The sequence below is a fragment of the Octopus sinensis genome, linkage group LG8, assembly GCF_006345805.1.
Source record: "Octopus sinensis linkage group LG8, ASM634580v1, whole genome shotgun sequence".
Taxonomy (NCBI): Eukaryota; Metazoa; Mollusca; class Cephalopoda; order Octopoda; family Octopodidae; genus Octopus; species Octopus sinensis.
The window spans coordinates 92,169,434-92,196,933 of record NC_043004.1 but is presented as its reverse complement, the minus strand read 5'-3'; the positions used below and the strand labels follow the sequence as shown (position 1 = coordinate 92,196,933).

The 27,500-nt window shown below is 39.0% G+C and overlaps 1 protein-coding gene and 1 long non-coding RNA gene across 7 annotated transcripts in view; one reads left to right on the top strand and one right to left on the bottom strand.

Annotated features, from left to right (window-relative positions):
- Positions 1-27,500, bottom strand: part of LOC115215246 (potassium voltage-gated channel protein egl-36) — a 351,927-nt gene that overhangs the window by 316,355 nt on the left and 8,072 nt on the right. The window contains exon 2 of one of the 6 annotated variants that reach the window (XM_036505592.1): positions 3,133-3,377. The exons of the other annotated variants lie outside the window; for them this stretch is intronic. Within the exon in view, the coding sequence (XP_036361485.1) occupies positions 3,136-3,377 (242 nt within the window). The 3' untranslated portion in view covers positions 3,133-3,135. Of the gene's footprint in view, positions 1-3,132; positions 3,378-27,500 lie in introns of those variants that run through there. 6 annotated transcript variants of the gene reach the window in all.
- Positions 27,254-27,500, top strand: part of LOC118764631 — a 24,355-nt gene continuing 24,108 nt past the window's right edge. Inside the window, exon 1 of the long non-coding RNA XR_005000448.1 lies at positions 27,254-27,264. This is a non-coding gene — a long non-coding RNA (uncharacterized LOC118764631). The remainder of the gene's footprint in view (positions 27,265-27,500) is intronic.

The window sequence follows — 27,500 nt, the reverse complement described above, 5'->3', positions numbered from 1 at the left end:
TATAATGCCATATGTGCGAAATAATACACTGACACGAATATGAAAACAAAATTATATATAGCTTTCAGTGTAATCTCATAAATTCCAACACGAAGAATATTGGTGAATATTCCTACCAAATCCTCCGTCAAGTGCAAATATGACAAGCCTTTATATAATTATTTGTGACAGAAAAGAATTATGGACAGTAATTGAAATCAGCTGCTCTGCTGATATAAACATTTCTTTCAATATCAGTGAGCAAGAGAATATTCACACACCACTGCTCTGAACTTTTCTACACATGAAAAATTTACATGTGTACCTATAACAATTGATACACTTGATAATATTGATAAATGGTTTCGTAACAATATCGCAAAGTAGATGTTTATAGACTATCTAACATGCAGTTCAGTTTGTAAACAGAGCAATAAAGATATGCGAATTAAAATATATATATATATATTTGTAATTTTTTGCATTTGTTGTCTGTAAGTATCAAGTTATGGGACTAATGTGTTCTTTTTTCTGTAAGAAACAGACTTCATTACGTGAAAAATTTTAAGAACTAAAATATATATATAACGTCATAGATACACACACACACACACAACACACACACACACAGAAAAACGTATGTATTCATACGAATACGTTTATGTGTCTTTGTGCGTTTACGCGTCTTCGTCTGTGTGTGTATGGGTGTATACGTTGATTGCTGTGACGAATGAGAGAAAAGTACTCAATACACGGTGGCTCAGTTACTTTATGTTAAAGATTGATTGCGTTTTTGAAATTTGAACAAACGGCAGAAGCTATTAGATGAATGTATTTATCCTTTACCGTTTATTTGTTTCAGTCGTTAGACTGCGGCCATACTGGGGGACCTCCTTGAAAAGTTTAGTCGAAAAATCGACCCCAGTGCCTAATTGTATAAGCTTGGTACTTATTCTATCGTTGTCTTTTTACCGAATCGCTAAGTTACGGAGACAGAAACCAGTACCGGTTGTCAAACGTTAGTGGACACACGCACACCAACACAAACACACACACTGACACATACACACACTCACACACACACACACCACACACACACACACACACACACACACACACACACAAACACACACACATACGACGGGCTTCTTTCAGTTTTTCTCCCTTGAAAGACTGAACGGCGATCTAGACCTCGGAAGAATTTGTAAAGAGAACAGAAAAATATATAACTAAATAGCGCAAAACCTTTTGCTTGTTGCTCAACCAATTCTGATAAGCCACACCCCTCCTTGTGATTTATCACTAAATAACCGTAGTCTTGTTTCCAATCTTCAAGGTTATTTATGGTTTCCATTTTATTATCTTTATTATTATTATTATTATTATTATTATTATTATTATTATTATTACTATTGTTGTTGTTGTTATCATCATCATCATCATCATCATCATCATCATCATTGTTGTTGCTGTTATTGTCGTCGTTGTCGTACATTTATATACTGTTTTTTTTTTCTTCATATCTATTTATTTCAAAATTTATTCTGTGAAGACACTCCCCGTTTGTGTAATTTTTACTGTTCATATCTCCTCAATTATCGCCCCTCATTATTACTCTCGATGTGTCGTTGCTGGCGCTGTTGCTATAATGCCCATTGTCTCGAGTTAATTAAAATTTAGTGTCAGTTTAATGGATTTGTTGCAGTTTTTGTTAATACTGCTGTTCTAGTCATCGTGGTTGTTGACTTTGTTGTTGCAGTTGTTATTTATCGTCATGGCTGCAGCTGTTCTTCGTGGTTCTGCTGCACCTATACTGCCTGTTTTTGTTGGATTTTTTAGTGTTGTTGTCTTAATAACTTTTGCTGGAACCCTGCTAATATTGTTATTGTTGATGTTTACTTTCTTGTTTCTTCTGCTGTTGTCATTGTTGATATTTTTACCGTAATTGTTACATTAGTTCATCCCATAAATTCTGTCCGATTTTACCTTTTTTAAAATTCAATGAAATTTAATAATATTTTAGAAAGTCTAATGGAATTTAAAATTACTTTTATGCAGTTGTGTACATTTAAAGTAATTAAATATTATCTTACAGAATAACAGTATTAAAAATTCTTTGATTAAAATCCTTTCTAACATGGAAGTATCCAAAGAGCATTTGAAACACATAATGTTTTATGAGTACAAAAAAGGAAACTCTGCAGCCGAAGCGACTCGAAACATACACTCAGTTTATGAGAAAGAAAGCTTGAATTAAAGAAATTGCAGAAGACAGTTTGCAAAATTCAGAAGTGGAGGTTTCAACCTTGAAGATGAAGATCGAACAGGACGTCCTGTTGAGTTTGATGATAAGCTCCTTGAGGCATTACTTGAAGAAAATCCTGCATTATCAGTTGAAGAATTAGCATTGAAGCTTAGTTCAAATCATACAACTGTTCATCATCATCTTCAACAACTTGGAAAGATTCCTAAACTTGGAAAATGAGTGCCTCGTGAATTGTCCGAAAGCAACCGCAAATCCCGAGTTGACATCTGCTCTTCTTTCCATTCTCGTGAACTCATTTCACCTTTTTTGGATAGACTTGTGACTGGTGACGAAAAATGGATCTTCTATCGAAATTTTAAACGTCGTAAAGAGTGGCTTGGTAAAAAGGAAAAGGCTCAACCACAACCGAGAAGGGAACTTTATGGGAAAAAGGTTCTTCTCTCTATCTGGTGGGATTGCAAAGGAGTAATTCACTTTGAATTGTTACCACCGAATGCAACAATCAATACTCAAGTCTACTGTCAGCAATTAGAGCGTTTGAACCAAGCTTTGAAGAAAAAAAGACCCGATTCATTGAATCGGGAAGGAGTGATGTTTCAGCAGGACAATGCGCGCACCCACATTACAACGATCACATCACAGAAGATCGAAGAGCTTGGTTGGGAAAAAAGTACATTGATGATTAAATTTCAATTAAATATAACATTTGATCACTTGTTTTCTTTATTCAAAATTTGGACAGTACTTATGGGATGACCTGATAGTTGTGGTTTTTATTTTAACTTAAAGCTAGTCTAAATATAACCAAACGTAAAGAATTTGCTGTTATTATTATTCTTGCTGGTCTATGGTCAAAGAGGTTTCCGTCGTGAACATACCAGTTTTTTTTTTCAAATCATTTTATATAAGGATACATTGTCTAATGTATCCTTCCTTCTGTTAAAGATCGCATGGTGCAATTCGTAGTAAATTTTGATATTTTGTAGCGTTCTATGGTAGTTCAGTCGCTGGTTGCTGTTATAGCTATAGCCATTTTTAACGGCTTCCAAAAGCGAAGGAACTGTGATGAATGTTTTTGGTAGGCCTTCCCTGATACAGTTGATGTTCATCTTGAGTGTTGCTACGTTGACGACTGCAAAGAAAATATGTATGGAAAGGAAATCCCTGAAGTTGGTGCAGATTGATGCTGAGGGAGAAATGATTTAGCATATTGGTGCGTGCAGGAGTCTGGGGGAGTAACAGAATAGAGGTGAAGTTAGCAGAAAAGACAACAAGGTCGGCAGTTTGGCTTAGCTAGATATGGCATTCTTAAGAGCAAGGACCACTGTGGTATGAAAGTCTGAGAGACGAGACAGTACGTTTTTGTGCTAGATGTTGAAGTGGGTTGCTGAGCCAGTCCTTCGCTAACAGCTCTATGACTTTCTTTTGAATGCAGTGTAGAATGGCTATGTGTATAAAATCAGCATTGTGTTATGTAGTAGCAACACTTCATGTAGTTCGCATTTGTGCTTTAAAACGAATCTGCAGTGCAGCTTTTTGTAATTAGAATTGATTTGATTCTGATACTTAAGTGTAAGACCAGTGTCGCCATAGAATTTGTTTGGTCCTTAAGTGTAGAAGTAGCTTTTGGGATCCAGTCTCCTTCTGTTTCTTAAGAGTAAGGGCTGCCTTTGGAATTCCGTTCATTTTTTCTTTCTTTTTCAGCCAGTCTTTCGAATACAGTTTTTGCTCGGCTCACTGTTATAGATTAGGAGCGAATCATCTGAGAGTTTCAGTTACGAGATATTCAAGATTAGAGTAGGTAAATTATAATTATGCTTTAATAATAATTGTTGTAGTCACTGTAATTTTAGAAGTAATAATAATAGTAGAAATATTTGATGTAGTTTTGTAGCGGTTACTATAATTGCGGTAGTTATAGGTATTGCTGTAGATCGAGAACTTGTAATTGTTGCTACTACTACTATTTGTCATAGTAGCAGTTATTGTTGGAGTTGTGGAAGTTCTAGTGGTGTTTGTGGTGGTTACAATAGTAGTAGTAGTAGTAGTAGTAGTAGTAGTAGTAGTAGTAGTAGAACTAGTAGTAGCGGCAGCAGCAGAAACTGATGTTGTGGTAGTGCAGTGCTTATTGTTATAAGTTTTGTAATCGTTGTATTTGTGGTGTTAGTCTTTGTTGTTGTAAATCTAATTCTTGGTAGCTGTTTTTGGCGGATCCTTTTCAGATTTCTCTAAAGAAATCTGTCAGCGCTTCCTTCACCATACCATTTTTCTATTCTTTATAACACCATCATCACCATCATCATCACCATCTATTTCTATTCTTTATAACATCATCATCACCATCATCATCACCATTGTCGTTGTCGTCCTTGCCGTCGCCATCATTGTCGCCGTCGTTGTCATCATCATCATCATCATCATCATTATCATCATCTTTGTTATTATCAACCCCTTATAATCATCACCACCACCACCACCACCACTACCACCACCACCACCATCATCATCTTTGTTATTATCAACCCCTTATAATTATCGTCATCATTATCATCACCATTGTCGTTGTTAGTGCAATCATCATCTTCTGTATCTTCACTTCTGTCAGCGTCACAATCAATTGTGTCAAATTCAATCATTTATCGATTTATTTTATATCTGCCTTATCATCGTAATTGCATCTCACACTGACCATCAACGTCAATGTCGTTATCAACCGCAACATACCCATCACTAACCAAACACCACCAGCACCACCGCAACCACCACCAGCTGTGACTATTTCATCACAATCATCATCATCAACAACGGCAACAACTACACAAAACAATGAAGAAGCCTTTACGTAGTCGCTTCATTTAATAGAAGTAGCAGTCAAATATCCCTCAGACTTTTGAGATGAAGCTCAATTACCACCATTGTCACGGCCACTTTTACTTCAAATTACGACACTCATCCCATAGACCCAACCATTACTTTCATAAGATTTTTCTCCGGTTAAAATTTAATATTAATCACCTTTTAGGGTCTAAATAGGTATTAGACTTTGAGTTAGTAGAAACTTACCTAGACTGCAAGAATAGAGGTTTCTAATTTAGGTGCAAGAACAGCAGTTTTCTAGTGAAGGGGTCAATCGGTACAATAGACTCTAGTGTGCTGCCCTATTTATCGACCCTCTAGACTGGTATCCTATTTTAATAACCACAAAAGGATGAAAGCCAAAGTCGACCTAGGAGAGGTTTGAATTCAGGACGTGAAGAAGTGGAATAAATACCGCAAAGCATTTTGTCTGTCACTCTGACAATTCTTCCAGCTCACCGCTTTCAAGAATGTGATAATACGAAAATTAGTTGTAATATAGATACAAGGGCATAAATTTGGCAATGAGTGGGGTTAACCATTGAAATCAACTACAGTAGTGCTCTGCTAATTTATTTAACCAACTTCGGAACTAAAACTGCTCGGACAAATACCACAGTGAATTTTGTCTAACGTTCTAAGGATTCGGTCAGTCTACCGTTATCATATTTGCTTCTCACAAAACCAAAAATCTTGAAATTTTGTGGGAAGGAATGAGTCAATTTAATCCAACGAAATAATCGACTGGTTCGTTATTTTATTGACTCTGAAAAGTCAAAAGGCAAAGTTGAGCTCGGTGGGATTTGAAAACAGATAGTAAAGAAACGAAGGACGTCATGCAAGACAATTTGTCTGACACTCTAACCACTCTGCCAATCAATAAAGTCAATAACAACAACAGCAACAACAATAATAATAATAATTCTTTGGGGTTTGAATAATTCACCTCTGGAAACATGGGTGTTTCGTTCAACATCCTTAAACAACCCTTATTCAGGGACCTTTTGAACGGGATGGGTTACTCGACCAGAAGAAAATTCTAACTGGGCCCCACCTACAAGGTCATGCGCTGTTTATCTTGATATGAGATCACCATGTCGCGTACATATGGCTGTGATGCATCTGCTTAGTGTACCCTTATCAGACGGGTAGTCATGATGGGTATACTGGGCTTCGTATATTTTACCCCAGTGTCACTTTGATGGCGTGCACTACTCTCTCACTCAATAATAATAATAATAATAATAATAATAATAATAATAGAGAGAGAGAGACTAATAATGACAAGATTGTATGAGATTCCCCCATCAAAAATGAAACGTGGCTGTGTAGTAAGAAGCTTGCTTCACAACCACATGATTCTGGGTTCAGTTCTACTGCATGTCAGCCTGGGCAAATGTCCCCTACTATAGCCTCGAGCCGTCTTGTGAGTGGGTGGAAACTGAAAGAAGCCCGTCGTATATATATACGTGTGTGTGTGTATGTGTGTGTGTTTTGTGTTTATATCCCCCCCCCGCCCAATATCGCTTGACAACCGATGTTGGTATGTTTATATTCCCGTAACTTAGAGGCTCAGCAAACGAGACCGATAGAATAAGTACTAGGTTTACAAAGAATAAGTCCTAGGGTCGATTTATTCGGCTAAAGCCCTTTAAGGCGGTGTTCCAGTATGGCCGCAATCAAATGACTGTAATAAGTAAAAATATAAACGAATACTATTGAAGCAAGTACACCATTTGATTGCGGCCATGCTGGAGCACCGACTTAAAGGGCTTTAGTCGAATAAATCGACCCCAGGATTGTAGATGGCAAATGAAAACAAAGATCACTGACTTTACAATACAATATGACTACAAAGTGGATGTCAAGGAAATTGAGAAAACTGAGAAATATCAGGACCTAACCAGAGAGATGAAGAGATTGTGAAAGACTAAGAATTATTCTTGATGCAATTGGTGAACTTTTGGTACTGAGGTAGCATCGGTGACATGCAAAAAAGTGCTATTTGATATTCTGTATGAATTCTAAAAATGATCATTCTATGTTGGAGAAGAGCAAAAGATTTGTTACCGAATGATACCTAGGCTGAACAGTCTGAGGAGGGATGCGCGGCAAATATTGGTGCAAAGAACATGAAACTAATGGCAAGGGAAATAGTGCATGAATAATTGGCTGGTAGGTGGAAACAGAAACCTCTGCATATCAAATATGTGGCCCGTAGCAAACAAGCTCGAAGATCGGGGTATCTTAGGGTCGATCTGGTACTCCTCTGCATTAAGATATTGCAGTTCCGATGCTATAGACATGTGATTAGAATGTCGCATGATTGAATCTCAAGAAGACGAAGGAATATTAACAGCAGCATCACTAGCAACAGCTGTGGCGGCAGCAGCACCAGCATCAGCATCAGCAGCAGTGCCAGCAGAAGCAGTAAAGCCAACAGCAGCAGCAACAGTAGTAGTAGTAGTAGTAGTAGTAGTAGTAGTAGTAGTAGTTGTAGTAGTAGCAGTAGTAGTAGCAGTAGTAGTAGTGGTAGTAGTAGTAGTAGTAGCAGCAGCAGCAGTAGCAGTCGTCGTCATCGTAGTAGTAGTAGTAGTTGTTGTTGTAGTAGTGTTTGCAGTGAATGAACGGGTAACACTGCTTCACTGAAGAATTATATTTGCAAAGGGGTAAGCTGATGGAATGGAAGTCTATTTACGTCTTTATTTGTCTCATTTTTGCTACGAAAGATTTTAGAATGTTTGAGCATCTTCCACATCACCTTAGGGTAGAAAAATATTGTCCTTGGACATTTTCTTTTCATAATTTATATTTGTGTAAACATTACCATAATCATAATTTAATATGGCTTCCTATCGAGAAGCAGTGAGATATGTTAGCCACATTCCCTATAGCAACGGAAACGCCCGTCGACAAAAATTTTCAAAAATAATTTATAGTTTGGATAAACAGAGACACTAATTTCTAGAAGACAAACAGAAAATAGTGACACTTTAACAGACAGACACTTTTTGTAAACAAGCATTCATACATCAACATGCACAGGAGGCAAAAAAGTAAACTTTATAAACAACAACAGTAATTCGTCGCTTGCAACCATTGTGAGTCAAAAAGAAATATTGAATGTAGCTCCCGGAAATGGATGTGAAAGAATAATATTTCAGGAAAGGCTGTGATGCGTTAGGTGAAGGTATCAACATGAAATGTGGGAGGAAGAAAGTAACACAACTGTGTTTTCCGAAGAGCAAGAGAGGTTGTTATACGCCCTCAAAAGAGCACTTACAGGGGGTCTTGGTCAATTTGTGATATGATGCATACTATACCAACTGGGGTTGGTTACGAATGGGTGCGTTTTCTCTTTATGTCTAAGGACGAAGCACGAAAACATGCAGCCCTGGTGCTTTCCACGTCTATCTGCACGCCAGTGCCGTGATATATAAAACGATGAAACATAAGGGTTAGGGCCAAGGCAATGACGATGAGGAGAAGGAGGAGGAGGAGGAGGAGAAGGTAGTGGCGATGGCAGCGATAGTGATGATGAAGGTAATGACAGATGGATCTTACACTCGAGGCTAAACAAATTCATTCTGAGTACATCAACATACTCAAGCTAAAGTACAAACACACACACACACACACACAAACCTTTTTACGTATTTAAATTCAAAATGGGGCCAATAGAAGCTATATCGTCAATATGTACAAAACAATCACATGACCTACACTAGATTACTGTCTGGTTTCTAATCAGTTTCCTCACGAACAGCAAGAAGCTCTACAATATATCCAGAACAATGCGTTTCGAACTTCTGAAGGCATTAAATGTGACGTAATCATTACACAGTTGCACAAAGAATCTCGCACGCATTCACCCACTAGGCATACATCTCAAATTGACATCTCACAAGTGAAATAGCTTTCATAAAAACCACAGATCCTACAGAAATTAACTTTATTCATTAAGACAACGTAAACAAGCAACTGTTTTCATAGCAGAAAACACAAACATATAAACAACACAACACATTAGAAATGGGTATAATATTGAGTTGACAGCGGTTCATCAACTTAAGTAATTATCTAAGAAGGTTTGTCAGTCCGCCTCGTGGTCCCAGCGTTCTCGATCCCCGGACGAAATTCCTGCTCATCGCTATCGGGGCGGAGATGGCTATCCGCAAGTGCTAGCTCCGTGAGTGGGTTGTCGAACGTATTTCCCTCACCATCAACCAGGACAACACCGCAACGGACAAAGCGACAATAAAAGCAAATAGAAGAAAGATTACAAGCCATTACACACACAAACAGACACATACACACACATCCAAAGCATACACATACTCATGCACATACATCCATACACAACACAAATGTTGCCAATGAACTACCTACACAACAAAATATCAAATCTTTTCTCGCTATCATCAACATAAACGAAGAAACACTACTCGAGCAGATTCGAACATCAACGGCCCAACCTAGAACCAAGTGTTTAACTCTTCCTGCACTCGTATTTACGTTATATGAACCGCAACAGACTTTCGATAATTTTCCATCTCTGTCAAAAGTCCAAACTTGAGACAATTCCCTTCTTTCAATGCACGCGCATATCTTTGGCCCAAGTCCGGGCAAGGCTGTTTATGGAAGGCCAGTAGTCACCCATGCATACCATCCTCCCCTCTCCTTGTCACCGATGTTATCCAAAGGAAAGGCAAAAGTCGACATAGCTTAGCGCCAGTGACGGTGCAACTCATTTCTACACCTGAGTGAAATTAAGTGTCTTGCTCAAGAACACAACACTCAATCCGGTCCGGGAATTGATCCCATTACCTCATGATTGTGATCCCGATGCTCTAACCATTGAGCGATGCGTCTTCATATATACATATGTGTGTGTGTGTGTGTGTGTGTGTGTATGAGTGTGTCATGGGAATCGAAACCAATAAAGGAACATCTTTTAGTCGTTCAACAAGACCAATACAAACAACAACAAAAAATTTTAAACCCTGCCATCTTCAAAATAACATAGAACCATAAGAATTCCTCGTAACTTAGCGGTTCGGCAAAAGAGACCGAAAGAATGAGTCCTGGGGTCGATTTACTCGACTAAAGGCGGTGCTCAAGCATGGCTGCAGTAAAATGACTGACAGAAGTAAAAAAGAGTAAAAGAGAGCCCTTCCACCTCGTGGGCCAATAAAACTGCTGAAATTCCACCTCTCTAAATTCTATTGTTTTTAAATGGAGATGGATCAATATAAGCGGTAACGGTGAAAGAAGGTCGACCCTGTCGATGTAACCCAAGAACTTTTCCCTATAAACTGCCAAATACATTCAAAAATGTTTTGGCCACATACCACACATTCACATTGTATACTGGGTGGTCTTGCTTGTCGGGATTGACTAAGATATCATTTAATAGGTATTCAATAGTTATAAATCTTTAATTGAGTAGGGGCTACCTAAAACTACTACGTTTCAAGGTATTCTCATTTAACTATAAAACTGCCGCCGCTACTACTACTACTACTACTACTACTACTACTACTTCTGCTGCTTCTGCTGCTACTGCTGCTGCTGCTACTACTACTACTACTACTACTACTGCTACTGCAACTACTGCTGCTGCTGCTGCTACTGCTACTACTACTACTACTACTACTACTGCTACTGCAACTGCTGCTGCTGCTGCTACTAAAAGGTCATATATTTTTCGGATAAAGACATTCTGTGAGATATTTTACTTCAAGAGTATAGTTTGTGAAGAGAAGTTTAGTTGAAATGAAAAGAGAGCAGTCAGCACTTCGTTGAGAATTTATAATATTAACGAAACACCTGCAAAATGGTCTCCCGTAAGTGCTGAGACAGAATATAATATAGTAATCTTATACTAATGTTACTTTTCTTTAACTGCATATTTGATCATAATTGGTTTTGAAATATTGCCGGAATTAAATATGCAGGCTATCTTGAATAATGATACATAACTAGTCTGGTGAGACGAGTTGAAGGCATAATTTGATGTGCAAAAGTGAAGAAGAGAGCAAGATCGAATGAGATAGGGAAGAGGAGGATGCAGAACAGTGCATGAAAATAGGTAAACGTTTAGATTTCTGTACATAAAATGATTTTACGACGTGTGGCGACAATGTGGTGTAGTAAGAATTGCAACAATGGGAAAAAACGTAAGTGTAGTGTTTAACAAAAGGAACGGGAAGGTTTTGGTAAGATGAAATGGAAACAGAAATGAAGTGTAAAATGGAAGGCACAATGAAAATATCAGTGAAGAGATTGGTTAATATGAAACGAAATAAAAAACTACGCAACATTAGTAACAAATTTTATGGCGGTTATTTAGCCCCGATCAAGCAACCTGTTTTAATGGCATTGCTCGTCGTACATATAAACTTATGATCTGTTGAAGGCATAGTGTATCGGAAGATATTATTCAATGTGTCTATTTTAAACATGGTACTGTGTAGTTTGAGGGAGACTAGATTGCTATTTCTAGCATTTCAAGCAACTACGTAGGTCTCTCACTTGATAAAGTTTTAAAAAATGTATAAAACGATGATTAACAGAAGGCGATATTTCGAGGCAAAATGAAAACGTCACAGCATGAGTAAAAGTGTGAAAAAGCCGACATCTTCAGATGAAAAGTCGAATAATAATGAGAACTATGAACGGAAGTTGGTCTGGCGAAATGAAAGGAAGACAGACAATGTGTGCAGTAATTTAAATAGAAGATAGCATAGATAGATATTTTATTGGTCTGACAAAGATATCACAAGGCAATATAATTTACAAGAATGGATTCTAGATTTAAAAAGTATATATCTCTGCATTGTATGGTATTGATTTATTGTCTGAGAAAATCGGCATTCAACAGTTCAGTGCACCCAAATCTAAATAGATATGATAGTTTTATAGATAAATGAGAATACCCTGAAACGTATGATTGAGTCATTTCTTTTACAGAGTTGAATTCAATTTTATCTGTTGATGATCAATTTTAGAAGTTCAGACAGAATGGATCAGAAGTCCTGAGTACATTTCAGACTGTCAAAGACAGGAACTCTTCGAGGATTCTGAACTAATTTATACTACTAAATTACTAATAGTTTTTATTCTGTATAATGGACCATTGTGAATTAAATTTTGGGGATGTTGTGTTTGTTGCAGCTGAGAGTTTAAAGATTTTCTATTTGTTAGCATTTCCGTTTGTATATCTTTTACATAGAGCTCTATATTTAGATAATAAGACATTACCGGGACCAAAAGATAGAATTAAAAACTGGGGCCAGAAAAGGGGCGCCAGCAAGTCTTATAATGTTTGACTTAACTTCTTTTGCTTACGCATAAGTCTTTTAGATTGCAACTTCAAACATAGTTCGCACTTTACATGTGATTGAATATTACGGAAAAACCTTAACATAGTGGACTTTAGATGTCCATGGAATGAGAGAAATGCATGTCATTAAGACAAAGAAGTATTGGGTATTGTTAAATGATGAAAAACGATATCAGATTGAGGCATAACTCAGGGGAAGGGGAGGGGTGCTTTACAGTTCCTTGGCATATGGAACTTCAGTGGAGGCGCGTGGCTTAGTGGTTAGGGTGTTAAGCAAAATACTTCATTTCACGTTCTCCAATCCTGCGACGGACCGGCGTCCCGTCCAGATGGGGAATACATTTACGCCATGGAAACCGGGAAACAAGTCCTTATGGGTCGGTATGACCCGAGACTGTAAATGGTCGACTTTACCTTTCATCCTTTCGGGGTCGATAAATAAAGTACCAGTTTCGCACTGGGGTCGATGTAATTGACTTACTCCCTTTGTCTGTCCTTGTTTGTCCCCTCTATGTTTAGCCCCTTGTGGGTAGTAAAGAAATAGGTATGACCCGAGACTGTAAATTTACCTTACCTTTACATGGAACGTCATATGTGTCGGGGTGGGAGACTGCGATTAATTGGCACATGGGATCGAACGTATGTTGGGAAAGTATAGTAGAACATAAGTTGAGGAAGCTTAGAAGGTGATTCGTTGGTGTATGTGTGAGAGCACGTGGCCTAGTGGTTAGGGCGTTACACTCACGATCGCAGGTTCGTGGCTTCGATTGCCGGACCGAGCGAAGCGTTGTGTCCTTGAGTTTACACTGCTCTGCGATCACTTGGATATGTGACATGTGGCACATATCACATATCGATTTAATGAAAGGAGTGAGATAATGTACAGCAGAAACACTTGATTACTATAAACAAATCATCCCTGCAGGTTGTTCAGCAAGAAATTGCAGAATCGTTTTTCTCGAGACAACCAAATCAACGACAATAACGTTCGTATATATGGGCCGCACATGCTTTGAGGATAGTTGGATTGTATTTGATTAGCGTATGGAGCCTATATGTGTTAAAAAAGCGGTAGTAGTAGAGCAGTATGGTCTCCATTTTACCATTTTACACTCAGTTTTATTGTTATTTGTGGAGTGACGGGACATGTAGCCTCACACCTAGATCCAAGTATGTTAGAAGCGGGTTACAGGGAGCAAAAAGAGAGAACCATAGTTGTTAGCAAATAGGACGATAATAACATCTGGGACTATGTAAATCTTCAGGATCTTCTTCCAATTTAAATCCACAGTATATTGAACATATTTCATCAAACTGAGAGAGAGAGGATATTCAACAGGATTCAGAATATTGAAAGATGAAATTTAAGAACGAAATATAAGTATTATTGTTTCTGTTACTCTAGTGTTTATATTCTTCTCATAAAATAGGTAACAGGCGTGGGAAAGTGGAGACAAACAGTGTTGTCTATTTTGCTAAAGCACTTTAATGAAGGACTCTTATGATAGAAGAGAAATGCAGTAATGGGAAGAGCTCGAAAAAATAGACAATGTTTTACAATATCATGTTAAAAGGCTTGAGGATATGAAATGAGAACTGAAACATACTGTATTACGATTCTGAGAAAGACAAAAGGGTTTTGCGCAAATAAAATTGAACAGATATGTCACTGTGAAATAATGTGGGTACAAAAGAGGGTCCAGTATGAAGAGAAGATAGAAAACAATGTGTGATAATGTGGAAAGGAAATTGGTACTATTGTGACGGTGGAATATGTGAGAAAATATTATATAGTATAGGCGTAGGAGTGGCTATGTGGTAAGTAGCTTGCTAACCAACCACATGGTTCCGGGTTCAGTCCCACTGCGTGGCACCTTGGGCAAGTGTCTTCTGCTATAGCCTCGGGCCGACCAAAGCCTTCTGAGTGGATTTGGTAGACGGAAACTGAAAGAACCTTGTCGTTTATATGTATATATATATTATATATATATATATATATATATATGTATGTGTGTGTATATGTTTGTGTGTCTGTGTTTGTCCCTCTAGCATTGCTTAACAACCGATGCTGGTGTGTTTACCACCCCGTCAATAAGCGGTTCGGCAAAAGAGACCGATAGAATAAGTGCTGGGCTTACAAAGAATAAGTCCTGGGGTCAATTTGCTCGACTAAAGGTGGTGCTCCAGCATGGCCGCACTCAAATGACTGAAACAAGTAAAAGAGAGGTTGCGAAAATGAGAGAAAAATGTATTGTAGAGATGGAAGATGCATTATAAAGACATCATTGAAGATGTGATAATAAGAGGAAGTGTCAATTAAAAGGAAACAATTGATATGCAAAACACTAGAGAGAAATAAAAAAATAACACATTGTAGTTCAATTTATGCAACACAAGTATCTCTATAGTAAAAGTCGTTATGAATACAATAGGCTTAACGTATGTGCTTGTTGAAAGAGCAGACGTTGCGACCTGTACGTGACATTATCAAGTCGCATCTATGGCGAGATGCATATCTGTCGCACTCGTGGTCATTTCTGGGGTGATTTCATTTTGTCCCATTCTGAAATATATATATATATATTTTGACAAAATATGTCTATAAAGGGATCAGCTTCTAAATTTTCAACGAACATATGCGTTAGATATGTTATACTGGCACAGTGGTAAGCTCATCGAGCTCACAATCACGAGGTAGTGAGTTTGATTCTTGGATCGGGCTTTGTATTGTGTCCTTGAGCAAGACACTTTATTTCGCGTTGATCTAGTTCACTAATAAGTAGAAATGAGTTGCGATGTCACTGGTGAAAAGCTGTACTGGCCTTTCCCTTGGATAACATCGGTAGCCTGGAAAGGGCCTTTGCCTTTCCTTTGGATAACATCGGTGGCCTTTTATGCATGAGCTGGTCTTCAATAAATAACGTCACCTTGACTTGTGCTTCGGAGGGAAACTTTCTAGGTGCAATCTCATGGTCATTCGTGACCGAAATGGGTCTTATTGATTAAAGTTTTACATTTTGAACTTTATATCGAATGCTGTGAAAGAAAATAATGACTATGAAGAGTTGGAGATTGTTAAATGGGATCGAGAACAATTACTCGTCATCTCTTATGACTATGAAGAAGGTATGGCCAGGGAGAGGTCTCAACTGCGTCTAAACAGACATCAATGAAACATTGGACGAAAATACTTATTGAGACAGGGGCACTGCTAATACACATGCTTCACTCCTGCTCCAGAGCGTCGGCTGCGGGGTCACTCCGAAAAGCTCTATCTGCGACGATTTCATCTCAATCGAAGGAGAGGGGCTTTCTCCGTCCGGGTTGCGGATCCATGGAATAAGCTGCCGGACGAGATAGTGAAGATGCTGACGACCGCTCTTGATCAGAAATGGCCTGAACTCTTTGCATGAACACCCTCCCTGTACAAAACTCCATGTCCCCCTACATGGCCTTGCTTTGAATGCATGTATGTATGTATGTATGTATGTATGTATGTATGTACGTACGTATATGAAGGCGCGTGGCTTAGTGGTTAGGGCATTCGGCTCATGATCGTAAGGTCGTGAGTTCAATTCCCGACGGCGCGTTGTGTCTTTGAGCAAAACACTTTATTTCATGTTGCTCCAGTCCACTCAGCTGGTAAAAATGAGAAGAACCTGTATTTCAAATGGCCGGCCTTGTCACACTCTGTGTCACGCTGAATCTCCCTGAAAACAACGTTAAGGGTACACGTGTCTCTGGAGTGCTCAGCCACTTGCACGTTAATTTCACGAGCAAGCTGTTCCGTCGATTGTATCAGCTGGGACCCTTGTCATCGTAACTGACGGAGTGCTCTCATATGTATGTACGTACGTATGTATGTTTTTATTTACGTACATAATATCTGGCTCGACTTTCTGAATGTCATTGCTAATTTCAGAAGGAAAGTAATGGTTATTAGTTGTGCGGCCCACCTGATGATAAACATGTTCCATACGATTAGCTTGATTATGAGCTATGTCTCATGTGGCTCCTTACTCCAAACAGGTTGGCCATTCCTGGTGTAATGGAAGCAGATTCTTCAAAATATTGCTGTTCAGTCATAACGCTGCTATGATGTGAATTCTCAGCTTGGACTGAATGAATAAGACAAACATAAATACATTATGGCAATTATGGAAGCACTCCGTCGGTTACGATGACGAGGGTTCCGGTTGATCCGAATCAACGGAACAGCCTGCTCGTGAAATTAACGTGTAAGCGGCTGAGCACTCCACAGACACGTATACCCTTAACGTAGTTCTCGGGGATATTCAGCGTGACACAGAGAGTGACAAGGCCGGCCCCTTGAAATACAGGTACAACAGAAACAGGAAGTAAGAGTGAGAGAAAGTTGTGGTGAAAGAGTACAGCAGGGATCACCACCATCCCCTGCCGGAGCCTCGTGGAGCTTTAGGTGTTTTCGCTCAATAAACACTCACAACGCCCGGTCTGGAAATCGAAACCGCGATCCTACGACCGCGAGTCCGCTGCCCTAACCACTGGGCCATTGCGCCTCCACCACATAAATACATACATACATAGTGATAATGATGGCTATCCACTCGAGATCGGGGAAGACTATTACTGACCACTGCCTATGCAAAATACCTGCAATGCTCGTGCATTAGGCTATAGCACCTGCGACTGGGTTTATCCGAGTCCGCTCCCGCAGCTTCCATGCTCGCTGTAGAGCCCTCCTACTCGCTCGTTGATCGGGGAGTCTCCTCGCCGGTAATTGCACAAGTTAAAATTTGATGTCCAATTAGATTTTCACAACACTTCACAGATCCTCTCCACCCTATTGACATGATCCAGAAACGAACCAGGGCGAGATATCCAGTACCAATATGGATTTCGGCATCAGGAATGTTTGTGTGCCATGATCTCAAGTGCAAGCAAATGATCTCCGGAATGTTCAATGCGATTCCCTGCATAACTGGTTTAACGGAATAATGACCTTCTCCTAGAGAAAATTAACACGTTAACAAAAGCTGAGGTACCTCATTCTCAATGGTCTTCCAGTACGCTGGACACCAGCCCGGAATAATAATAATAATAATAATAATAATGATAATAATAATAATAATGATAATAATAATAATGATAATAATAATAATAGGAGTCGGGAAGACACTCGGCAAGAAATGGAAGCAAATTTGAAAGAAGAAAAAAAAGTAATAATAATAATAATATAATAATAATAATAATAATAATATAATAATGATAATAATAATAATAATAATAATAATGATAATAATAATAATACAGAGAGAGGGGGAAAGGGAGAGAGAAAGAATTTTTCTTTTAGTTGTATCTGTTATAAGTTAGTGGACATGGTGCAGTACTGGCTCGAGGTGTTTAAACTGTTATGTCAACTGTTATATATATATATATATATATATATATATCTATATATATATATATATATATGTACATATATATATATATATATATATATATATATTTAAGCTGTTTAAACTGTTATATATATATATGCTTGCATATTCATACACACACACACACCTATAATGAAAACATAACGGTATTTCTTGCATTCATCTCTTTTCACCAACGAACAGTACAACACCTACAATATTAGTCACTACTGCATCTGGCGTCACAGCAACACATCAAACGCTACACTCCTTGCTGCTATTCATATTTCCAATCAGGTTTATATCATGCCAACACGGAACATAGCTACTCGGATTTACCCTAGAGACTATCCTTATAACGTGCTATATGAATATTTGTCATAGGTATCTTTGTTATTTTCTGGTGATGACAACATTTTGTCTTTGAATATATATATACATACTTAAATAAATTCATATATTCAAACAATATGCAATTTCTACATACATCCCGCCACAATATATACGCATATATCTATACATGATATCTACGTACATGCATATTTAAAATTATAAATTAGGGTATCTACGAGATAACACCATGCTGAAAATAGCACCCATGATCTGACTCTAAAACCACTTTAATTAAGGTGGTTTTAGAGTCAGATCATGGCTGCTATTTTCAGCATGGTGGTATCTCGTAGATACCCTAATTTATAATTTTAATAATTATTACCTTTGAAGGTTATTTTTTCCATGCTGGCCACTTGATAAAATCGTTGTTTTATTTTAAATTAACGGTCTTATGCTTATTTATATATATATACATATATGTATAACCGGTGCCCCATAATGGCCGCCGCAGTCTAATGGTCGAAACAAGTAAAAGATAAAGGATATATTGATATCCTTACTTACACACGCACATGCGAACACAGACTCAGACACAGACACACACACATACGCACACACAAACACACACACACGTCTGTGTGTGCGCGCGCGCGCCCGTGCACTCCTTCCACTTGGTGCATATCTTTGAATCTTATTGTACTTTGTATACTAATGTGCATAAGTCATCACCACCATCACTGTCATCATCCTCATCCTCATCTATCATCCTCCTCCGCCATCTCCACATCCTCTTCTTCCTGCTCGTCCTCCCCATATCTGTTATCCCTCTCCTCCTCATAATCATCATCGCCTCTGTCATCATTATTATCATCATCATCATCATCATCACCGTCATATATCATTACTATCATCCCACCACCACCACTACCACCATCAGCATGCGTTATCATCATCATAAATGTCATCTTTTTATCATTGACATACCTCTGTTTTTGTTGTTGTTGTTGTTGTTGCTGCTGTTGTCGATATTGTTATTGCTTGTTTTCATCGCTCCTACACCCACAAGACATGCAAGCTCGTGTGGTTTCTGTAGTTGGTGATGCTGCTGATTAGTGATGACGTCAACGACCAACCAAGTGCAAAAGCAATTACAACAACGATGAAAATATACGATAATGACGTCGACGACGATGACGCCTATGGCAATGATGATGACCATGGTGATGATGATGACGATAATGATAACGGTTCCTTAGCCTGGAGCGTGTGATAATGTCCTTTGCGCCTTAAAATACATAACTCATGTACATACCCTTGTCCAAGGATAAGAACCCAAGTACTGTGAGGAAACATATAACATACAACCTAGGGTGCAAGCATCGTTATGTGGTAAAGATTTGTTTTTGCAAATACGTGGTTTCGAACTCGAGCTTACGAAACAGCACTTTTGGTAAAGTGTCTTCTACCAAAGCGTTGTGTGTTCTATTGTGCTGTGATAACTGTGTGGAGTTTCGTCGGAGGCACTCTTTCTGTGCTTAAGAGGAAGACTTAATTTGTTATCATCGGTTTCCATTCACAGAATTCATTTTGTTATCAGGATTATTACTATCGATGTTTTCTGGACCACTGATTTGGTTCATTCCACCTGACTCGGTAGCCCTATAAAAGGGTCAGGAAAAAAGCCCTCCTCCCGTCACTAAGCATTAAATAATATACTTAAAACTTGATCTGCAAGGGAAGAGTCGATACATCGCTGGGTTCTTCGTATACACATGTATACAATCATTAATTAGTACCAAATTTTATTGCTTTAATAAACTCGAGGTATCTCAACAGAAAATAGTTTGAAACATGACATAATTCTATAAAAGATATATATATATATATATATAATCATGAAGTTACGTGACCGACCAGGCTATCAGATGTTGCTACACATCAGTGGTGGCAATGCGCTTCGCATTGTTTTAGCCTTCAAATGAAGCCACCCCGTTGGCTAAGCAAGCAGGCCAACAGAAGAAAGAGTGAGAGAAATTTGCGGCGAAAGAGTACACCAGGAATCGCCACCACCCCTGCCGGAGCCTCGTGGAGTTTTAGATGTTTTCGCCCAATAAACACTCACAACACTCGATATGGGAATCGAAATCGCGATCCTACGACAGCGATTCCGCTGCCTTAACCACTGGGCCATTGCGCCTCCACCCATAAAAGATATATTGGTATATAAAACTGCATTGCGCAGCAAAGGATATCGATATTTTGAGTGGATATATCGTCTTTCTGCAGTAAAAGGGTTAAATCAATAACACCCTTCATCAAAATATTTATAGCTTGAATTAAACTTGAATTAGATTGGTGGCTAACAGAATTAAGGATTAGAACAACAAAATCAAAATGCTTTGTACTATTTAGATGCATTTCTTTGCATTACATTCTGAGTCCAAATCCCATCGACATCAACCTTTTATTCTCCTGGAACCAATAAGATAAAGTACCAGTCATGAACTGGATTGATGGTATCGGCCAATCCCCTTCTCCCAAATTGCTAGACTTGTGCCTAAATCAGAAACAATATTTTTGGCAACGCTGAATTTTATTTTTATATCTTTTGTTATTCTTTTTTTCTTTTTATGCGTTTCAAAACAAAAGGCTGTGGCCATGCTAAGGTACCGCCACTAAATTATGTATATTTCCAATCCCAGCAGCACCCTTTTCCTTGCTCCTCCAAACGGCTGAGAGGCAAAGTTATTTTGTTGATTCGCTTTTGTTCCATGTAAACTCGACACTTTCTGAGTTGTACTATGTGCTTTGATATTGTCCTCGACATTTGGCACCCTTGGGCCATATTACAGGAATCATCATCATCAGCAGCATCATCATTATCTATTATTGGTGTTGTTGTTACGTTGGTGGATTGGCAGAACCATTGGGGTGTCAGAAGAGATATATTTGTGATTCTTTACATTCCGAGTTTAAATTTCACGTCTGTGAAATTTGATTTCGTCCCTGGTGGTCAGGATAAATGTGATTTGTGAGGTTTCTACCAGTAACCTTCAGAAGTTTTCCTCTTTTGAGTAATTACGATTTGTATGATAATGTAGTGTTTAGGGGTTTCTGTTTATATTTCGAACTGAAATTTCGCCCATCATTCCCTGGCCAAATATATGTCTGTCAATTACTTTATTCAATTAGGTCGGCAACACTATTCATCAATCCATTGCTGTCCACTATTTCTGGAAGGTTCGTGCTGACAGAGTCATCGGACCACCAAAACTGCTTTCATCAAAATATTTATGGCCTTTTGTTTAAATTAAGAACCATGATTAGGATGGTAGTTAGCGGAGTTAAGGTTTAGAACAGCAGACAAAATGCTTTGTGGTATTTAGTTGCATTCATTTACACACTGAGATCAAATCTCACTGAAGTCAGCTTTGCCATTATCCTTCAGAGCTCACTAACAAAAAATAGTATGCAAGTCTTCGGGTCATTATTTTTCATCAGTTGCTATCTTCCCTAAAATATACTCTTTTACTTGTTTCAGTCATTTGACTGCGGCCATGCTGGAGCACCGCCTTTAGTCGAGCAAATCGACCCCGGGACTTATTCTTTGTAAGCCCAGTACTTATTCTTTTGGTCTCTTTTGCCGAACCGCTAAGTGACGGGGACGTAAACACACCAGCATCGGTTGTCAAGCAATGCTAGGGGGTACAAACACAGACACACAAACATATACACACACATACATATATATATATATATACATATATATATATATATATATATACATATATACGACAGGCTTTCTTTCAGTTTCCATCTACCAAATCCACTCACAAGGCATTGGTCGGCCCGAGGCTATAGTAGAAGACCCTTGCCCAAGATGTCACGCAGTGGGACTGAACCCGGAACCATGTGGTTGGTAAGAAAGCTACTTACCACACAGCCACTCCTGCGCCTACGTTGGATATCTTTTGTATAGTTGTTTGTGAGTAGCCGAGAAGCTTCACGGAATTTAATTTTTATTAGTGTCGGGGGCAGCTGGTCGTAAATGATGTTTATTGGAGGAGTGTGCACGTGAGCTTGATTGGAGTTCTTCAATGAAATCAATCACATAAGATAGAATCAACCGCATAAAAACAGTCGTATGACAACTGTCTCCTCTAGATAGTTGTTCAGTGTGTTGTAGAGAGAAAGACCAGGCATAGATGGTATGGTGTTTCTCAGCTTATCAAACATCTAGAGCTCCTAATCCGCACATGCTTTTCCTGAATGCTGTTGACTTGCAAGTCTAATCAGAGCATAAATGCATCAACGTATCTTTAGCCTCGGGGAGCTTCTACAGGCAGTGGACACAGCCCCTTCTTCCTGAGCAGACGAATATGTATGTGAGTGTGTGTATGTGTGTGTGTGTGTGTGTGTGTGTGTACACGCGTGTGCGTGTGTGCACGTGCGTATTTATGCGTAAAAATGCTGCTCTTTTTTTTTTTACTAAGATTCAAATGTGAAGAGTTATGGTGAGATAAATGATAGATCTAGGAATCATTGAAATATCTGCATTGATTGAGATAACAGTGAAAAGATACGAATGAATTGTTGAGATATAAAAGAACAGACAATTGGATAATTATTTTTAAAGCGAAAATACACCCTCCTAACGCAAGATATCGATAATACTTTAAAAAGTGTTAACTCCTCATACGAAATTTAGGGGGGAAAACACCGTAGACAACAAAATAAAAAAGAAAAATTAAACATTTATGAATTCTCTTATCTATACCACTCAACCGTTCGTTCTGTAGAATATTTTCCTGTGCTTTGTGAATCTTGTTATCTTCTGTTAAATTTTCGTAGCAATCCTTATATAGTTGAGGATTACTACGAAAATTTGCGAATGTTGAGCAATGACCAAAAGAGTACGATCGCAAATAGAAGCGATCAAAACTTAAAAACTGGGTTTTTTCGAAGGATCTCTGGAGTAACATTATGCAACAGGGTACATGTATCGGAGATTAGGAAGTCTTACCGGGTCAGTTCTGTGCTTTTCCGCATCGAGAGGTTACAACCTCGGTACTACGGACATATGATTAGAAGGTTGCAGGAAAGAATCTCAAGAAGGATTCTTCAACCTGACCCAACGGGCTGGAGTCCTAGAAGTAGACCGTAGACTAGAAGGTTAGAGAATATCCAGGCTCAGGTGGTTTTGGCATTCAGTTGGAAAGTCTAATAGAGGGTTGCGTTTGATAGGACTCTCTGGAGGAGGTGCTTGAAGATTCTACGCCAAGACCCACCCAGGTACAGTAGACAGAGAAGCTCGATGGATACTCAACAGCACGCTTCCCGCCCGCTTCTGGAAAATGTATGCATAATCAGCATTGCAATTATCCGCCACTTTTGTGCCCGAACATTTTTGTTATGAATACATACAGATATACATGTACACGTACCCAAAGTTTCTCTTGATAGATAAACTCAAAAGAAAGATTTAATATTATTATTATTATTATTATTATTATTATTATTATTATTAATAATAATAATAATAATAATAATAATAATAATAATGATAATAATAATAATAATAATAATAGTAATAATAATAATAATAATGATAATAAAAGGTGACGAGTTGGCAGAATCGTTAGCATGCCGGGCGGAATGCTTAGCGGTATTTCGTCTGCCGCTACGTTCTGAGTTCAAATTCCGCCGAGGTCGACTTTGCCTTTCATCCTTTCGGCGTCGATAAATTAACTACCTGTTGGGTACTGGGGTCGATGTAATCGACTATCCTTCCCCACTCCCCACCACGCAATTTCAGGCCTTCTGCCTATAGTAGAAAGCATTATTATTATTATTATTATTATTAAGATGGCGAGTTGGCAAAAGCGTTTGCACGCTGGACGAAATGTCTAGCGATATTTCAACCGTGGCAACGTTCTGATTTCAAATTCTGCCAAAGTCGTCGTTGCCTTTCATCCTTTCGTACCCGTTGCGTACGGGGATCGATGTAATTGATTTAACTTCTACCCCAAACTTTCAGGCCTTGTGCCTATAGTAGAAAGAGTTATCATTATTATTATTATTATCATTTAATTATTATTATCACAACTTAATAACAACAACAACAACAACAATAATAATAAAATGATAATAATAATAATAATGATGGTTATTATTATTATAATTATTATTATTATTGTTGTCATTAGGTTGTGCTGTATGCACACTACTTATTTTGGTTAGACTTCATGTGCTTAAACGAACTACCTGTGAGAAAGTGAGTTGTTTGAAAACCATCGTGGCGCCATGGTGGTGTTGATGGTTTTGGTGGTGGCGGTGGTGGCGGCGGCGGCGGCGGTGGGGATGATGGTGATGGCGGCAGTGAAAGTGTGCATATACCACAACAAATTGGCACATAATCTAATTGATAAGTCATGGTGTTTGCCTTGCCTTGCATACATGATGTAGCCTTCTGCTATGATGTTTTGATTGATTATGTGAGAGGATGCAAACGTGGCCAGTCAGGGTGAATTGCGTCTCATTTGGTGTCTAATTAATTCATTCATGTAGGTCAGACAATGTCCTCTGAAAAGAGGCACAAATAAATTACAATTTCTGTGGAATTAACACCAGTTTCACATAGTGCGCGTACGCGTGTATGTGTTGTGTGCGCTCACCTGTGTGTATATTATTTTGAAGACGCGTGGCCTAGTGGTTAAGCGAACTACGCTCGCGATCGTGAGATTGCAGTTTCGATTCGCAGACCGTCTGCACATTGTATTCTTGAGCAAAATACTTCCATTTCGCGTATCTCCAATTCACGAGCTTTCCGATCAGGGACAATGTTGACCTGTCTGCCTAGCCAGCAGGGTGGCATCGTTGGAAAGCTAAAACAATGCAAAGCGCATTGTGACTAGCAATGTATAACGCTATCCGATCTATATATATAGTGTGTGGAGGCACATGACCTAGTGGTTAGAGCAGCGGACTCGCGGTCGAGGGATCGCGGGTTCGAATCTCAGACCGGGCGATGTGCGTGTTTATGAGCGAAACACCTAAGCTCCACGCGGCTCCGGCAGAAGATAATGCCGAACTTCTGCTGACTCTTTCGCCACAACTTTCTCTCACTCTTACCTCCTACATCTTGCAGCTCACCTGCGACGAACCGGTGTCCCGTCCAGGTGGGGAACCGGACCTTTTGAGCCAGGCATGGCTTGAGAAGGAACAAACAATATATAATATATATATATATATATAATATATATATATATAAGATGGAATAGATTTCTTGGTGACTAGTTGTGTTCTGCTTTCCGTTCCAAATTGAACTATTGCTAAATGTTTAGGATGGTCAAGCATGGTTGTTGGGGGTTGAAAAGATCACTTGTCAACTACATGGTTGAGAGTTCGGTTCTGTTGAGCGAGCTGCACTTTGTCAACAATCCTGTACGGTGGCTTTAAGTTACTAGTACATCGTGAGTGGAATTTGTTTGGTAGAAACTGTTAAGTGTGTGTGTGTGTGTGTGTGTGTGTGTGTGTGTGCACGTATTAGTAAACCAAATTATTCCTTCGTACCTAGAGAGTTTGTACAATTGATTGGCGTCAACTAAACCAAATGATAAGTTTGAATTAAGGACTTTTCAGATTCACCAATGGGTATAGCTGACTGATACTAACACCACAAGGCATTTGGATACGAAGAAATAATCCAGTTTACTAATACATAAGCATAACATACTGTACACTCTTGTATCACTGATATTTATCGTGCACATTACATTTTGATACAGAAGCAAATATTAAACACAAATCGGGTTGCAGAAAAATTTCTGGCTTTGGGTAAAAGAAAATATTGGAGGATCAATTAATTATGATTTTATTGAACATATTCTCAGATTCAGACACTTATTGGAGCGGTCCTTTATTTTTTCTCAGCCTTATAAAAGGACTCGGAATGTTAGGGTTCCAGCCGGGCCTTTTGCGACACTCTTAAAGCCAGGAACTTTTCAACACAACTTCGTGCATACATACATACATACATACATACATACATACATACATATATGAAAACAAACAGATCTTTTTCTGTTGAAGACCCTTGCATTATTTGCTCTGCATTTAATTAAAAGACCCTTCCGCTGTCAGAAAGACAGTGACCGATTGGAAACATCTAATCAAGCCATTTTTCTACCGTTGGGATATAAAATATATAATCTATCTTTTGATGGCTACTCTATATACTTCATTATTTGTTTTGTACATGGGAGATAGTGGATGGAAGCACCCCGTCGGTTACGACGACGAGGGTTCCGGTTGATCCGAATCAACGGAACAGCCTGCTCGTGAAATTAACGTGTAAGTGGCTGAGCACTCCACAGACACGTGTACCCTTAACGTAGTTCTCGGGGTTATTCAGCGTGACACAGAGAGTGACAAGGCCGGCCCTTTGAAATACAGGTACAACAGAAACAGGAAGTAAGAGTGAGAGAAAGTTGTGGTGAAAGAGTACAGCAGGGATCACCACCATCCCCTGCCGGAGCCTCGTGGAGCTTTAGGTGTATTCGCTCAATAAACACTCACAACGCCCGGTCTGGGAATCGAAACCGCGATCCTATGACCGCGAGTCCGCTGCCCTAACCACTGGGCCATTGCGCCTCCACTGTGGGAGATAGTAGGGTACCCTAGAATAGGGTGCCCAAGAATAGGTTTGACGCGTTGTGTAGAAGGATTGGAGACAAACTTTGATATGAAGTAATTCAACCTGAGAAACAGATTTAGCCGATTGTTGCAACAAGTATTATTGCCAACAGGAACTTGTTGCTTTACCCTTAACAGCAAACCAACTGCTGGAAATTTGGTCTCATTGGCGAGAGGAATGCATATAATCAATAAATGAAGAAGCGAATGTGAAAAGTATTGAATTTCTTTATTTTTATGTACAGCAGTTGTTTTAAATCATTTTTGTTTTGCTCATTTTAGTTTTTAAACTTAAACGCGCTGCACCACCCTGCCCACCCCCAACCATCAATACCGGATATCTATATTTTGCTCATCTATAACCGATGTCGCTTCTCCACCACCATTATAGTGTCTACTCTTCGAACCCCCTTTCAATACGCTATTTCACCATGAATTACCCCTCTCTCGATATCCTAGTTTACTGCTAGAACTGTCATCATTTTTGAACCACCCCTCCCAATGGTGCTCCCTATATTTCTGCCCCCCCCCTAAAAAAGCACCATCCGAACGTGCCGATGCCAGACCCCTCGGGCACCTGTGCAGGTGGCACGTAAAAAAACACCCATACACTCGCGGAGTGGTTGGC